The sequence below is a fragment of the Bradysia coprophila genome, unplaced genomic scaffold (genome assembly GCF_014529535.1).
Source record: "Bradysia coprophila strain Holo2 unplaced genomic scaffold, BU_Bcop_v1 contig_94, whole genome shotgun sequence".
NCBI classification, from domain to species: domain Eukaryota; kingdom Metazoa; phylum Arthropoda; class Insecta; order Diptera; family Sciaridae; genus Bradysia; species Bradysia coprophila.
The window spans coordinates 10,355,427-10,372,574 of NW_023504022.1; the positions used below are offsets into that span (position 1 = coordinate 10,355,427).

Sequence of the window (17,148 nt, forward strand, 5' to 3'; positions counted from 1 at the left end):
AAATGTGTCAGATTTCAGCAGGCTATTTTATCTCTCTTATGGGAAATTTAGGGAAAATGTTAAAAAATTTGGGAAAACGATTTCCCAAAAATAATCCTTGATTTTGGATGAAAAAAAAAACTGTTTGAAACGACCTTGCACACAGGCGGCTTAAGTATCGCTCACTGAATTGCATAAATAACTATTAAAACATCTCCAGGAATTTTCCTGATATTTTGAACTTCGTAGACTGCCTTGGATGTATCTGTTGAAAAAGAATCAATAAGTTTTAATAACGATCATTGTGGCTAATCGTAAAGACTATAAACATTTAGCTACTGGCACTCTCTGCTATGAATCAAAGTGCAATGAAGTGACCATCAAACCATGAAAATTTGCCAAATGCTTTCAATTGAACATTGAATGTCTCTAGACAAGAGGAAACCGTATCGCGATACTCCATTTCATTATCACACAAAATATATAAAATGGAGCAGTAGTAGAGATATTGATATCGCGTTTCAGGCAGAAGCCCACTGATAACAATAGTTTATAATTAGAACGTTTCACACTGAACGGAACACATACCTTGATGGTTTTGTGATTTTTTATTGTTTTCAAATTAATTGACATACAAAGTTAAATGAATCACAATGTTAGATTGTGCGCTCGATTGATAGACATTTGGTATGGTAAGCCTCAAATAAGTTTAACCGAACAAAAAGGAAGCTGAATTGCTGAATCCCAAGTCAAATATGATTAATACTGATGCGGAGGCTGCTGTGGAGGATAGCCCGGATTGAAACCTGGCTGCTGTGGAGGATATCCAGGATTGAAACCTGGCTGCTGTGGAGGATAGCCAGGATTGAAACCAGGTTGTTGCGGTGGATAATTGGGATTGTATCCGGGTTGTTGTGGCGGATAGCCTGGATATCCGGGCTGTGGCTGTTGTTGCCACTGTTGATTCGGATCGTACATGGGTGGCTGTTGCTGCCACTGTTGATTCGGATCGTACGTTGGTTGTTGCACAATTACCGTTTGTTGCGGCTGCTGTTGAGCGGTCGACGAGTCATCGCAACAACACTTTTTGCATAAGTAGCAACAACCAAAACACAACACCATCTGACACAAGCAATTGACGCAATCTAAAAACCAAGAATTTCATTTAAATATGTTTACGAAGAGTGGGCAGTGGTTACGCATTAGGTGTAATAAGAATCTGTTTATTACCATCATCTCCGTCTTCCAGACACATTTTTCTGCAGTTGTAAAACTCGTCGAGAAATTGACAAGACGTGTACCACTTTTACCTCGACTTCGAACACTTATTTACCCGACCGAATTGAGCAAAAATTTATTTTTCATATAGAGACAATGGGATGTTTTATCAGCATTGAGTCATTATAAATACTGATAAAGTGAATTCGTAATACTTGCACGTATACCTATTTGATACCAACAACATCGTTTGATGATGTGAATTGCGTTCAACAACAACAACATAGAAAAACAAGAATTAGAATAGTTGACCTTGTGGTAGACGCAGTACTCTATGAATCATTTTCCTCATAGACAAACTGGTTTCGGTTTTCGCTCGCAGGGAGGTATTATGGTGTCAAATTTTGGTGGAATATTTGAATTTTTTTGGGAACTTTTTGAACAACGAATTCCTTCCAGTGAACTTATTTAAAATCGTAGAACAACCAAGTGGATCTGGTCCTTTCTTTTTGTTAAATTATAACACTGCACTGGTACTGATGTGGAAAACTTATTTACTTTTGGAATTATAGAGGAAAGTGGAAGGAAAATCGCGTATATTCAATTCCATGTATTATTACGATTTATTTCGCGGAACGTTTATTTCGCGGAACGTTTATGTTCAGGAATTTCATTTGCAAGTCTTCGGTCATTCTAAATGCAAATTGTAATTTATTATTGATTCGAATGGATGCGTAATTTGGTAAGCACTCGTAAATATAATGACTTTAACATTATTACAATAACGAGTGTATAGCAGGTAGCCTAGGAAACGAAAGCGCCAAAAACATTATTAAAAGCTTTGCATGATTCCGCATCATTAATTTTTACGAAAGTTGACCAACAGTAAACATTAAAATTGTCGTCATACATTATAACGAGCGTGTATGGCAGGAAGGAATGTTATGTAACAGTACAATTTACCTTTATTTCTGTTTAAGATTTGCTAGGATTTGCTGAATGTTTAGAATGATTTCCACCATTGTCTGTACGGCTTTGAAATGCTTGAATGTGCAGTCTCGAATCATCTCTCAATGTCAAATGAGTGGCATATAATTCCAGAAAATATTGGGAATGGTGGCGGCAGTAGTCTACGGCTACAGACCAGTAGTCAGACACGTATTGTTCTTTCATTCATACAAAGGTTTATCAATGAAAGAACAACAGGTAGGGGTACTAATGGTACATGTAAATACTCTACAAAGTCTAAACTTACTTAATCTTAAAGAGAACGAGAACAGGTCGAAAGATCGGAACAGCAGAGATAAAAGATTTTCTTCTGAGAATTTCTTGTTGGTATACGATTATCTGTCACTCAAAACTGCACTCATGCACAATATGTAACCAAAGCTTACAATATCTGTGACATAACTATATCCCATTCATAAGGTTGGAAATCGTTTGTCATTCAAGTAATGATCAGCTGCTCCGCTTAAACCAACAACACTATTCCAACAGTGCATGCGTGCCATGATTAATTGGATCGAGTGGTGTGAAGTTGTGAATGTATTGGATGCGTTGGCTTGTGAATGTGCAATCTTAGGGTTATCAGATTAACTAATTCTAATATCAATACAACAGATCGTAGACGAATGAGATGGTTATTTGCTTGGCTCTATTATATTCATTGAAATTTAAAGATAACATGTGATGGTGGGATTAATCACCTTCGTAAAAATAGACAATAATTTTGTACGAATTGTTCTATAATGTTGTCGGGTGAATTGAACAAATTAATTCATTTGGAACATTTTTCGGAAGAGAAATAAAAACAATTTTATTGACAAAATTTAGATGTAAGTGAAATGAGATCAATTTTAACCTGTTACAGACGGTAAGCATATGACCAGTATTATTATCGGGTGTACTACTTCCATTGGTCAAAGTATTTTTAATCTGTTGATTTCAAATCTTGTACTTCAATTGTTTTAACATGTATTTTACTATTATAAGTGATCATATTACCCAGAGTTTGTTATTATTTTTGTCGTCGTTGTCGATAACAGATCAATAGCCTTATTAAACAGACTAATGTATTCTAATTGTGAGCTTCAATCAATTTGATTTCGTATCGAATTAACCGAACCGAACGTAGTGGTTTCATTTCTGTAACATAAATCAAGTAAATTATTTGTGTTTCGTTGAGTTTTGAATCTATGCCAGACCTGGGACCAAGATGAAAAATAAATTCAACGCACCATTATATGAAAATAAAGCGAGTTGACTAAATACAACGCTGCCATTGATTTGGTTGTCGTGTGTTTTGAATATTCTGAATTTGCAGCGGACTTATGGTGTGAGTAGGATTAGGATATTTTTTTAAATTTTTGGAATCATTTTAGTGGTCCGGAAAAATCGTCAAAGTTTGTATGGGAATATTATGGGAAAATTTTTTGTCCATACAAACTTTGACGATTTTTCCGGACCACTAAAATGATTCCAAAAATAAAAAAAATTGGAATCAGCTAGTTGACACCATGTTTTGAGGCGGTTTGAAGAAATTGAAATTTTCAGACATACGGAAAAAAACCACAAAGCCAATGGCATTGTTCGTTTCTGGACTCATGATAAGATCACTAAATGTAAATAGCATAACTTTAGGATAATTTTTGATCGAAATCAGACTTTAACGCCGTTCGTTGAACTCAAAATTATGAAAAAATTGGTTAAATTTGGGCAACTTTTTACTTCGTGGAACTTCCTGGCCTGCAACACAATTTTTCTGAGGTTTACTTTACGTGGGATGATAGTGAGTGTGTCCAGCTACAACACCCCATAGTCGGTTTCACGGAAACGTTCTGTTGCAGGCCAGCAGTACTGTGCGAAAATCGACCATACTTTCATTGTTTACTCCCGAACGTACAGTGGCACCGACTCGTGCCTATACTCTAATGATAGGTCTTTTAGAGGCGCACACTCACACAACATTTCAACTTCAAAAAAATCGTCTACCTCGAGTTAATACTAAAAAAGTGTTTTCCCTACCCTATGGCATGTGCCTGCATTTTACCAATTTACACCAAGAGTACAGAATTAATAAAAAAAAGAAAAGATACGTATTGTCTAGAATTGAAAGACGAATCCAACGTGCTATAGCTCGCCCGGATCGCCGAACCCTAGTGTTGATTTTCCCCAAAATTGGTTCAAGTTTTGGCGATATCACTCTTAATTGATCATTGTGGCCAAACATCTAGCTCAAAAAATGTCATCTTATAGTGGCGACAAAAGGCCTCAGACAAGTTTTGATCGACTGACAAGATGCGGTGCGATGCGAGTGTTATTATTGACAAAATTAACTTCATAAAAAGATCTGTATGGATTCTGGAGTCATACCATGGAACCACTTTTTGCGTATGAAAACATTTTGCGTCAAAAAGGTTGAAATGGCCGTAACAACATCTATTAGAGATATTTTCTCACGGTTCATCATTAAGAGTTTGTGTCATCGCTGCTGCCACAATAGAGTTCGAAATGCCTTCGAGCTTTTAACCGTCATTGAAGTTATTCAAGTATTATCAAGGAGTAAGAAAATCTTAATATTAAGAGTCCAATTACTCTTCGATTTAAATTTGTTTAAAGCTCATCAATGTCCATCGAAAAATCTAAAATGTCTTCGGAATATCTATTTTAGATATGCTAGGGCCTGGGCTCAAACGGATAATCTGGAACTCACCGTTTCATTTCTTCGTACATTGGACACATTCGAGTCATAGGTCAGAAATCTTGCAAGTGTTCTCCGAGAAAATTTTGTGTTTTCCCTTGCAAATTCGTATAAAACCCGCCCTCAATTTTTGTATTACACCAGATTTAGTGCCAAAGAATTAAAAGTGTTCTTCCAAAATTACAAGTTCAAACATTTGCTCCTAGTATTGTTAGTATGCTACGCGAGATTTCTGATGCATGATTCGAGTCTCGCCATCATTGCTAAATGACTCACCGATTTGTGGAATCGATGCGATTGAAGCAAATAAACTCTTCGTCTTCAGTATTTCATTTTATATATTTTACGACAATTCTCAATTACACAAGCTGGTATTTTACAAAATGTTTGTAAATATAACAACTACAACCACTAAGTTTTACTGATTATTACATTTGTTTTGACTCATAGAGAATTACTAACTGAGTTACACAGTTTACAATTTTTTGTTTAATTCTTTCGAAAAAAGGTTTCTATTTGGTTTTAAGGTGTGTGAAGTGGTGATGCGAGCAAATGACTCGTTGTAATTAATTTGGATTTGATTATTTTTGTTGTGGTGTCTCGCCTTTACACGTTAGATCACTTAACGATTCTAAAAAATTACTTTCTAAAGAATTATTTTACTTTTGCGACACGCATGACAAATACATTGAAGCAGAGCAACGCTATTTTCTTCGTATCATGGATAGTCATCTGTTATCGACCATTATCTTTGTTAGAGAAACCAGTTTGAGCAAAATATTCAGGTCAGATAAAATTAGAAAAAGAACCAGACCTGGAGCTGATGTTGAACTATCAAGTCACGTTTGACTGACTGCAACTTTCAGGCTTTAAGTCAATTCCCATCAGGCCTATATTGATCATATCAGGTTCACGTAAACTTGACCAGTTCCGAGCTTCATATGAACGTGCAGCGAGGTAAGCTGTTGGTTTTCACTGTTCAGAGAAAAAGACCTTCTTTTGATCTCATTTTTAAATTTATTTGTCTGCTCTGCTCCACAGAATACACCTAATATTCCAATTGTGAGGAATTGTTACTATTATCACTACATCAAGTGATCCATTATGTGTAAATAGTCGACAATAACAAAGAGCATTAAAAGTTATATTTTGTTGTCGGTGTAGCTGAAGATTGAGATAATGTGGAAGAGGTGTATTTACCTGCTTCATTTTTATGTTTATTTAAAGGATTTTTACTTAAAAAAAATGAGTCAACAATACTGACCATATCGTCTAATTTTATAAAATATTTTCTTTAAATACAATATTTTACGATCCATTCAACACGTAATTAATCATCCGGCTTGTGAGAGGAAAAACGAGGAAAAACGAAAATATATAAAAACTCCATCGATGGGACGAAGTTACTGAAATATGATTACGCAAAGGTACTAAAAAAAATCAATTTTTATTGTCTGCCCCATGCGAAAGTTGACCGCTACAAAGCAGTTTGAGTCATGTGACAATCATCCATTTACATGAAGAATATTTTCGATTCATCTTACGTGAGAATTTCTTAATGATAACCAACGCTTCGCATGGGGCAGGTAATAAAATAGAGTGAATTGGATGCTGAGAAAGTGATCCATTTATTCGGAAACAACTTCGGTAACTGTTTTTCGATGAGTGAAGCTGTGAATCTTACCTTTGGCTCGGATACACGGCCTACATTTGTCGAAAAATTTGATGAAGAGACAGTTACCGAAGATTTTTGCTCAAAAACCACGCTTGGGGGTTTGCTTTTATCGGCAATTGTTACCTGATGTAATGAATTGCTTTCGCACCATCTCATGTAATCTCCTTTTTTTTGTAAATTTTATTGCCCGATTTTCTTTAGATAGAAAATCTTGCATAACTTGAATGGTTTTGATTTATGTTTTAGTTTTTTTTTTTATTATGATTTACTATTAACTTTACTTTACTTTTGTTTTAAATTAATTTATTTAGAATTATAGAGGGTTGTGTTGTGATCTTGCAAATTATTTTCTAGTTTCTAGTTTTAATCTTATTTTTATGTTTTTGTCATTGTTTCTATTTCTTTTCTTTTATTGTGTTTGATACTAATCATTACTATTATTATTTAAGTTAGTTTCACTTAATTACTAAAAAAAAACTTTTTTTTAATTTATTTTTTATCACCATTTTTGCATAAGTTTAGCTTGCTTTTTATTTAACTTTTTTATTTAAATTTATTTGATTTTATGTTGAAGACAAGAACATACCATAGACTTATAGATCAACGATGTCTGATAAAACTAAAAGATTGAACAGAAAATAGTGGCAGATCGTGAGTTTAAGTCTCACTTCCATACAACCACTTCGTGACTCTTTTAATACCTATCGGTTTCTCGACGGATTGACAATAACTTAACGTCTAGTGTAATTAAAGACATTTCCACAATTACGAAACGACAGTTTGGCATCGTAAATACACATTATGTCACAATGACGAAAAATTGAGATTTTGTAACTAGTTGAACAGGTTTCGAGGTCGTTAGCCCCAAAGTATATACAGCCAAGTTTCGAATGAATTCGGCGAATTCGAGAGAAGCGCAAGCCCACTTCATTGTAGCACTTTCGATTTCGATAGAATTTTTGCAGTGTTGAAATATTCTTCCAATATTCATTCCATCATATTCATCACATTCCATCAATTCTATCGAAATAGTTAGCGTTATTAGCGTTAGACAAAGCGAAACCCATGACGCTGTACTTAAATTCACCCGAAACTTGGGTGTCAGAGAGAGAGAGAGATATCACTCAAGAGAAAATCAAACTTAGAGATGCATCGCTGAGTATGACAAATAATTAGTTTTTAATGCACTAATAATGGGTTATTTCAACCAAAATTTTGATTTGTTTCAATGTTTTCTTTCTTTCAGTTTCAATCAGTTTAATTTCATTGATCTAGCCAAATGTCTGGATATATGTTGTGTTCTGTTACTCCATTTTAAAGAAATTTATTGGATTACATAACGGTCAATTATTAAAGAAAAAATCGTTTGCTTGAATGGAGAAATGTGAAGTTTATCGAGACTGATTTTAAAGTGAAATTTGAAGTGAAAAAATATGATTTTTTTAACATACATGAGGTCCGAAGGTCCAACGATTCCCTTTTTTATCGTGGATTCAGTGACACTGCAGAAACGTTTATTATAATTTTGATGGGTCCCATTTTTCAATGCTAATTACCTGACCTCTACTACCACTTAAAAGCAGCGATCTGAACTAAATTTCTGGAAAAGAGAAGACGTACCCAAGATTTTCAGCTAAAAGACTTTCAGGATTGAATCCTTATTCGAAAGAAATCCTTGGAAAATCCTTTGAAAATATTTTAAAATTAGAAAATTCTCCAATTACAACAAAATCATCAAAAAATCCTTAGAAATCAAAGAAAACTCAAAAAACTTAAAGGGAAATTGTCGATAATCCAGCTAAAAATCGGTAAAGAAAATCCTCTCAAAATTACAGAAAATCCTCCGAAAACCATTGAAAATCCTCAAAAATTCTCCTCCTTCTTTTTGAAAATCCATATTGTCAAGGAAATTTTCAAATATTCGCCACCTCTCCATTCAATTTCCACGGAATGGATTTTAAATTAAAGGATCTGAATGTTTTGAACACGTTGTTCTTGAGAAGCTTTATCATCTCTTGAATATAAGAAAAATATGGTGTTCCATAGTCACGAGGGGACGGGAAATTATTATTCGAGTTTTCTTTGTCAGTTATTATTTTGACCATGGGGTTTTTGTGAGGGGGTTCAAAGTCCTGACTATAAGGACAATTATCGAAAAATCATAATACATAGAAGGTGTAAGAGGCTTGAATCATAGTCTCAATTTTGTATTTGTCACTGATCATTGGAAGAAAAATGTGAAAAGGGAATGACAGCGGTTGTCCACAAAATATTTTTTAGAAAGTTCCTCCAAATTGGAGCCAGGGCATTTGTCTGTAAATTTCCCGAAATTACCGAAGTTTACCAAAAATTTGCTGAATTCACCAAACCAATGAATGCGGTAAATTTCCAATAATTTTTGGGGAAGTTCAGTAAGCCCTGATTGGAACTGGCCTCAACCATGAGCATGGTCTTTGAATCCAGCTTGGACAATTTTCTTTGGCTGTTTGATGCGGTAAAGGTAATCGGTCAGAATTCAAACGAAGGCCGATTGTGAAGAAAACAATTTGACGTTTCACTGAAATGTAATTTTGCTTTGTTTTATAAGTACAAATCGAAGAAAATAAAAGCTAAACTCCTGTTCTCAACAAACTAAACGTTTTCTTTATGTCACTTAATGACTTGTCTTCACTAAAAATTTAAATGAAAATCGAAAAAAAAAATTTAATTCCTTCCCACAATTGGGAACGTTAATAAGTAAAGAACAAAAATGTACAATTTTAAGATGCGACAAACAAATCTACCATTTCACTGGTAAAATATAAAAAAAATGAACCGGAACTTTGGCATCTTAACATGAACACAAAAAGAAGAAAAAAACTGATTCTTCAAACGTAATACACTCGACGGCGGACTTTACCGTCCGAAACAAAAAATATTTAAAAAATTTCGACCTCATTTTTACCTTAAATTTCATTTTCTTACGATTATGTGATTGTTTTTCTGATATTTTCCGGCGAACAATAGTCTGGCTGCTGGATAAGACATTGGTCACGCCTGATGTGGTACCTGATTTTGACTGTCAATTTTTATGCTACGATTAGCCGATCTATTCATCATATTCATCCCACACGAATTGTATGGCCACATGCTGGGAAATGGTGTGCTACTGTACAATGTCACCGACGCAATGTAATTGTTAGGCATGACCTGAAACAAGGAAACGGTTTGCAAACATTCCCAATTCTAACAGCAGTAAATTCTACCTCAAAGATAATGTCTTGGTATCCGTAACAAAATGTCGAACCGAATGGATTGGCCGTATTGGTACTTCCGGCCCGATGGAGAACAACTGGCCGATCGGCCGGTGCCAGTCGTGAACTTATCGAATCCCATTTGGAATAGGCGGAAACGATAACCGATTGCTTCTCGTCGTCGCCATCGATAAGCCTGTATGCGACAGAGAAATTAAACATTTTTCGAACCGAAACGAAATTAATTATTCGTCTCACTTGTCAGCAGCCAATTGCAGCTGGAATTCGCATCGGTGGTACATGTTGAAATTGTAGTGGCCGGGGAAGTTTGTGTGCAAAATAATTTTTTTACATCTTTGAGTTCTAGCATCGAACAGGACGTCCAATCCAAGGGTAAAATAGTTGAAGAAGAAGTCACTCCGTTTCGTTTGCACTCTGCGATGTGAGCTGGGCGAATGAATCTTCATTTTGTCTTCGCTTTTGAAAAATACCCGGTTCGGCGATCCCAAATTACTAACCACGTCTAATGGAAGTGAAAATGTGGAATGAAAAGAGTGGAGGGAATTGACGATGAATCAAAGAATCAATTACCTTGACATGAGTCTCCGAAGAGAATCTCTCGCGTCAAACTCTGTTTCCGTGGCTCTAGAACACGAACGGAACCCTCTGTGAACAGTTGCAATCGCAGGCCTCGCGTACCGCTAGAATTTCGCATTATCGACGCTGATTCCAAATACAATTGCTGATTGTAACAGGATAGCGGAAGTGGCGGTGGTTTACTTTCCGATATATTGCCGCCACAGTACAGTGCCATTTTGGAGACAACCGGCGAAGCACCATTCGGGAAATGCAACGATCCCAAGCCATGTGCATAGTCTGGTTGGAGTTTGCTATCGACGGGGAAGTAAAAGCTCAATCCTCTAAAGTGTAAAGCGAATAAGTGCTTTGCAGCATCATAAACGCCTGGATGTGTGGCACCAAACGAATGTTCAATCTGTTCAATCGATGGTGCAACTTCAGGTGAGTTGAAGGCTAACGAACTGTCGGAAAGAAAAATTCCAATTCATTTCACCGACACATATCAAGGTCAATGTGGTCAACGTTACCAGTATTTCAGTTTAACTAATTTCATGTTGAACACTTCAATTGCCTTGAGTCGTTGAACGACCGGATCGAATATTAGCCGGATTCCGTCTTGTGGCAAATTGATCACAATATCTACACCGAGTGGATTCTAAAATATAAATTTCTCTGTCATTTCTCGTCCGGCGGAGTCAAGATGTACCTGAACATACAGTGTCCGAATACAGAACTTGTACACCTTTGATAACTCCAACCTGGGATTGAATGATGGCGACCGCTTGGGAAAAATGCATTCCTGAAAACAAGAGGAGAAGAACAATTTAGTTTCGTTGTTGATTGCGAGTCCGGAGCTCAATATTCGGATCAAGTTAATTGAAAAGTGAACAAGAAATGCGAAACCAAAAATATTAAAAAATCATTTGGTTCTTTGTCACCTGTTGCTGTTTGTCCACTCATCCTCATAAAACAAAGTAAAGATTCTGATGCCTTCGCTCAAACATTCATATGCAAAATCTACTCGTTTGTAAGGACAGGACACACACTAAGTTTATAGTTATATCAGAAAAGAATTAGTAACAGTCGTACGTCGTAGATAATGTCTTCGATAACTGTCTTTTCGACCAGTGTAGAGTAAGCATATCCGATCCGAAGGCAACTACACAACTACACTGGTCGAAAAACCGTTACCGAAGCAAGTTGCTCAAAAATCACACGAGTGAGTTGTCGAGCATCATAAGGTTGTTTTGGAATTAAAGAATTGCGTAGCTTCATCCACCATCCAATGTATTCTGGCTGATTACCTGCTCCATGCGAGAGTTGGCTATCACAGTTTGTCATTCACAATGACATTCAGGTTAAATTAACCGAAAATATTCTTCATGTAATGAATCATTTTCACAGGGGGCAAACTACTATGTAATGGTGAACTTTCGCATGGGACAGGCAATATATTTTCTGGTAGTTTTTCAAATACTAATATTGATCAATGGAATTGGACTTTCGACTAAATCTTACGGTTTCCTTTTGTTTAGCCTGCCATTTGTTTGTTTTCACTTTACAGGCGATTGGTAGTGTCTAGTGATCTAGTCGAATCTAGATCTGTGAATGAAGTTGTCTCAAACTAAAAACAGGCGTGAAACGACGTTCTACGGCTAAAACTTTGTAGGGTTTCTAAATCCAAGAAGTCGTGAGGGACTTGCAGCTGACAAGGTTTCAAACTGTGAATGGAATTTGTTGATTGAAGTTTTACCACCTGAGACATTTTAATTCCCGAGAAGTTGTAAGACTTCAGACATTATAACTCTGAGAAGGCAAAACTCTGAGAAACTAAGCTAACGAGAAGTTGATTCGCTGCTTGCATCTTGCAGCACGATCAATAGGTACAAATCAAAAGTTTTTGAATCAAGTTTGAATGCTTTCCGAGAAAGCAAATCCGAATTGTTTCAAGAAAGCCCCTTGGGGGCTACATACAACTCATTTGCCCAAATATACCAATATTAAGAAAATTTTATGACTTTGTGTTGCTGGTATCACAAGAGCTCAACTTCTAGATGTTGTTGACACTGACTAATATATAAATTCAAGCGCTTTATCTCGGTTAATCTGTTATAGCCCTGAAGATGGTCAGTGTGACCGAATGCATGGAAAAAACAAATTTATCCGAACAAGCGTTTCATTGGATCCAAACAAGCAAAACAACATCTAGAAGTTAAGAAAATTTATACAAAAGAACTAAAGGCCCATCGGGAATAAGTGAATGGATTTGGGAACGGAGTAAAGAGTACACACTTCGTACTTGTCTAATATCTTAAAATATCAGCAAGGAAACAGTTATTTATGCAACAAGTTGCAAAATCGGGTTGTTTTTGTCACTAGATGCGAAGTTATCAAACGAGTGAAAAGTGAAGTCTCAAGTGAAATAGTGAAAGGAAGACCCTTCATACGACACTCAAATCATGCACGAAACAAAATCACTTTTCGCATCTCAGTTGCAGAAAAGAAAATGTTTTTTCGAGCTCAGCCAATTGTTTATAACGTGACACGTAACCCGCAATTTAATCTAAGGAATTAAAATATAAAATAAATGAATTAAAAGTAAAAACAAAATTTTAATAATAAAAATGATAATTTTAATCAAAGTGCAAGAGTCATTCGGTGGCACTAGCGTGAACTCTATGTGAAAACATAAACGAGATACATCCCTATTTTGGACCCATTCAATGCATTCAAACTTTTTAATTAATAATTTCCAAACGGAATTGATTGACAAGTCTATGAACTGAATGACCGAAAAATATGATTTTGAAAAAACTGCCGGCTATGCCATTGATGATATGAGTACATATGAAAGACATGTGCGATAATGTCACCATTTATCATTTTGTTTTTATTGAGCTTATTGTTTTTAATGGAAATTATGTGTCGATTCGAAAATAGCCTCAGTTTATTATTGCGTGTCGTAATAATCTCGACAATTAATGACCTCACATGGTGCGGTGGGAGAGAATATATTATATGAAAAATTCATTTAGACAAATAAACAAATTATTGTGAATGAAATGGGAAGGTGATGTCAGCGAACGGTGACATCTTTGATACCACATTTTTAGAATATTTGGGTTCCAGTTTTAGAGTCAAGTCAGAGGATTTTTTCAACAGATTTATTGTCAATATTCTCGATAGACAAAGGTCTAAACACTTAAACAGTTATTATTGATTCCATCTAACAACATATCGTGGGCAACATGACTAGAGGTTGTCCTACCGTTTTTTAAGCAACCCTTGGTTCGATTGACTTTATTAAATCTCAAAAATGTTGTCCAGAAAAAAAAAGGTGTTTCGAAATCCGACCAAAGATAAGGTCGTTTAAAAAATGGTAAGATGCCGTTTAGTCATGTTGTCGACGATATGGTCTTTTATACAGCAGATGCAGAATTTTCAGACTCTTTAGAGAATTTTGAGAGTTGTCTCAATTTTCAAGAATTTAAAGAACTTTCTTCGAGAACAATGAAGAAACAATTTCAAGAAAATAGGCCCTGACTAGAAAATAAACGTTTCATACAGACCGCATTCCAGATCAAAATCTACGCAGCTTTGTTTTGCCTAATTGATCGCATGTTTCAGTTAGATCGTACGTCTCTAAAATTGAGGTTGAATGTGTCAATGTGTCATTTACTTAACATACAGATTACTTAATTGAAGCATTAAGGCCACTACTTTAGACATCTGAATCATAATGCTTGAAATGAATGTTTGAAAATCGATTAACAATTCAGAGTATAATTGTACTGAATGCATAGAATGCGACTATTAAAAATGACACTGCATGTATGATGCGTTAGAATACATTTTTTTAGACGGACCGTTGCAAGTATCATTACAGAGAGTGTCCTTTTAGACGCTGTTTATTTCGAAAAACGAAAAATTCGATATTATTCTTAGATTTAACGCTGGCGTTCCAACAAATCGTTCAATGAAAATCAACGTTTTGAGATGGTACCCTCGTTATCAGAGAGTTTTTCGGTGAAAGGAAGGAAAAAAGAATCGCCATCATGGAATCAAAGAGTTATGAGCGAAGTTTAGACCGGCCGTACTGCATTTTTTACTATCTCTTGATACAACTTATTCATATTGAGCGCTAACACTGAAAGCTTAGGTACAAAAAAGGTGCACCACGTTTAAGCTTTTATTCAGAAATTACTGATCATCTTTTATCGACAACATAAATTAACGACGATCTACGGTTAGCACTGTTTTATACAGTAAAACAAATGAAGTAAAAGATTTCGTATCAAATACTTAGAGATACAACTGGGCATTTAATCGGGACCTTTTTAACATTGTTAATGTTCAACAGTCCAAACTTTCAGCAACATACGGTAGCTTTTTTTTTCAGATTTCTTTTTTCAATTTTAATTTTGAAAATATTCCTAAAAATTTTCCAAAAATATTTTCAGAATTTTTCCGATTTTTTGCACAATTTTGCAGAATTTTTCGGAATTTTCAGAATTAAAATTTACAAAAAAAGCCCTGTCTACAGTTCAGTTGTGTACTTTGAACAAAATAAGTAGTAGATTTCTGTTTCTAAAAGGATGAAACATTTAATAGAATTCTGACTATGACTAAATCAATCCAATCCAATGGGAAAGATTTAGCTGTTTCAAGTTCATTGTACTCTACGATAATCAGACTTTTTCAACATAATGTCTACCAAAACAAAACAAAAAATCCGTGGAAACTAATTTCTCTTTCAACTCTTTGACTGTTACATTGTCCAACACAGCTGATGCCTCCACTTTTACAATCTAGTAATATCGTACGTCAGTTTCTATAACGATATCCGACCTTGACTTGCGTCTATTTTTTTCAACTAGTTTTCTGCTTATCTGTCGTACTATACTAAAGTTGTTAAAGTGTAAATAAATACGACGCTTTATTATACTCTGCTCACAACATCGTCAATATACACGTAACGTGAAGTTTAATCGAATAATAAAGAAATGCGTAAAATTTCTGATTGATAAACAACGAGATTAATCAAAATTATTTGCAAAACAAAAATTGACGAAGAAAAAAAATGAGTTGAGGAACACTCCGTATAATGATGCACGTACAGAATATGCACAGGGTACACAGGGAAACTTGAATTCTCATTTTCAAGGGTATTAATATTAAGAAAGACAACAAAGTTGTAAACAAGAAATATTTCTGAGCCAAATATCTCAACACCCGCGTTATTACAGACTTTTATTACGCAACGGTTAAAGAGTGCACAACATACATTTGAAGCGAAAATTCTACACACCAGACAGAAATTTGATTAAATTAAAATCAACGAGCAAAGTGAAAACGGTCGTGCAAAAAAATGTATTCTAACGACGTAATAATTTGCGATTTTCAATTTTTCTCGTTCCGTTTTCTTTATGGACTTTTCATTTATGTCATACGATTTAACTCCTGTCCGATGTAATCGTTTGTAACAGCAAAATAATTCGCAAAAGAAAATCCGAATCCGAAGAATTCTTTTTCTTTGTTTATTATTTACCCAAAATAAATTCCCAATTGTCACAGCCCAACGATCGTTCGGGTATAACTTCTAGGTCCAACATTATTCGGTTTGGTTTTTCCGCTTTTCCGTCCCAATCAAATGCACAAAACCATACACAATCACGAAAAGCACTTTAAAACAATTGTTTTGGGTCAATTTTCACGTTTTTTACAGAAAAATTTTCAATTTTATTTCGTTTCTACGCAGCTCTTTGTTTGAAAACGAATGAAAATACAATATATTAACTTTGCAAACAACAAAACACTTCTTTTTTCCTCTCCCCGTCTGTGTGGATGTATATGCGAGTGTGTGTGCCTAGACAATAGCCATATTTGTTTTCCTGTGATCAGCTGTCACCGCTGTCACTGAATATTTTCATAATAATCAGCTGAGTGTGTGGAATTGGTATAAAACGGCACTTCCAATTTATACTAGCGGGCAATTTCAAAAAATGGTATGTTAAATAAAAACTGGAGATTTCACGATGTTAAAGCCCGTTACACACATCATGGTTCATGACAGTGTATTGTGATTATATCAGGAAGACTTATCTTTCCTCTGGTTCGATCTTATAAATAGGTGAAAAATGTTGAACAATTTAGCCTTTCACGGAAATGATATCGTAGTTGGCCCATCTCTCGTTCGGTCTTTCTGTTTCGAACCAGAAGAGTTCAAGACAGCCACAAAGATTTCGGTTTGAATTTTGAAACGGTTTTAAATGTTGATTGCTCGTTTTTGACTGATCTTCATGCAATCTCAGTTAAGTTTATAGGCATTTCAGCTGGTTGAGTGATTCTGTTTTGGAGTTCTGCGTCAAAGTGGAATTCCGTCACTAGAGGTCCTGTGATCGAGTCAGGCAAGAGCAGGATACATTTTCTTTCATTTGTATTCCTTCATATGCATTTATCCACTTCCCAATTATAAGATCTATCAGAACCAAGGCTGTAAACATTGCGGAGGTCAGGCAGAGACAGATAGACAGATGACACACCACAGTTGACGATAAAATAGCGGATTCATACAAAAGTTCTCCTCCCGTGATGATTCTCGTGGCCGTGATGACTCTGGTGGCCGTAGTGATTCTCCTGGCCATGATAATTCTCGTGGCCGTAATAATTCTCATCGCAATGGTGATGTGGTGAATTTGCTTATATGTAAATTCATCAGAAGTGGTGTGTTCCCGCGTATCTAATAAAATGGCGATCAGCGTAAC

The 17,148-nt window shown here is 35.5% G+C and overlaps 2 protein-coding genes across 3 annotated transcripts; both read right to left on the bottom strand.

The window, feature by feature from the left end:
* Nucleotides 1-572: 572 nt before the first annotated feature.
* On the bottom strand, nucleotides 573-1,516 carry LOC119085451 (calcium-binding protein P-like). Of its 2 annotated transcripts, XM_037195874.1 has the most exons (3): nucleotides 1,210-1,516; nucleotides 819-1,124; nucleotides 573-785 (listed from the first exon to the last, which is right to left on the bottom strand). In XM_037195874.1, exons 1-3 carry the CDS (start codon nucleotides 1,232-1,234, stop codon nucleotides 739-741), a joined length of 378 nt encoding a protein of 125 aa, XP_037051769.1. In that variant the 5' UTR covers nucleotides 1,235-1,516; the 3' UTR covers nucleotides 573-738. The 2 variants fall into 2 exon arrangements, with proteins under 2 accessions (XP_037051769.1, XP_037051767.1); XM_037195872.1 differs by having other exon boundaries at nucleotides 573-1,124; nucleotides 1,210-1,502.
* A 3,974-nt stretch (nucleotides 1,517-5,490) lies between these two features.
* Nucleotides 5,491-16,252, bottom strand: LOC119085409 (UPF0183 protein CG7083). Its single transcript, XM_037195816.1, has 7 exons — nucleotides 15,933-16,252; nucleotides 11,101-11,183; nucleotides 10,912-11,039; nucleotides 10,397-10,845; nucleotides 10,064-10,328; nucleotides 9,818-10,001; nucleotides 5,491-9,761 (listed from the first exon to the last, which is right to left on the bottom strand). The coding sequence occupies exons 1-7, from the start codon at nucleotides 15,994-15,996 to the stop codon at nucleotides 9,603-9,605; spliced, it is 1,332 nt and encodes a 443-aa protein (XP_037051711.1). The 5' UTR covers nucleotides 15,997-16,252; the 3' UTR covers nucleotides 5,491-9,602.
* Between the last annotated feature and the right edge of the window lie 896 nt (nucleotides 16,253-17,148).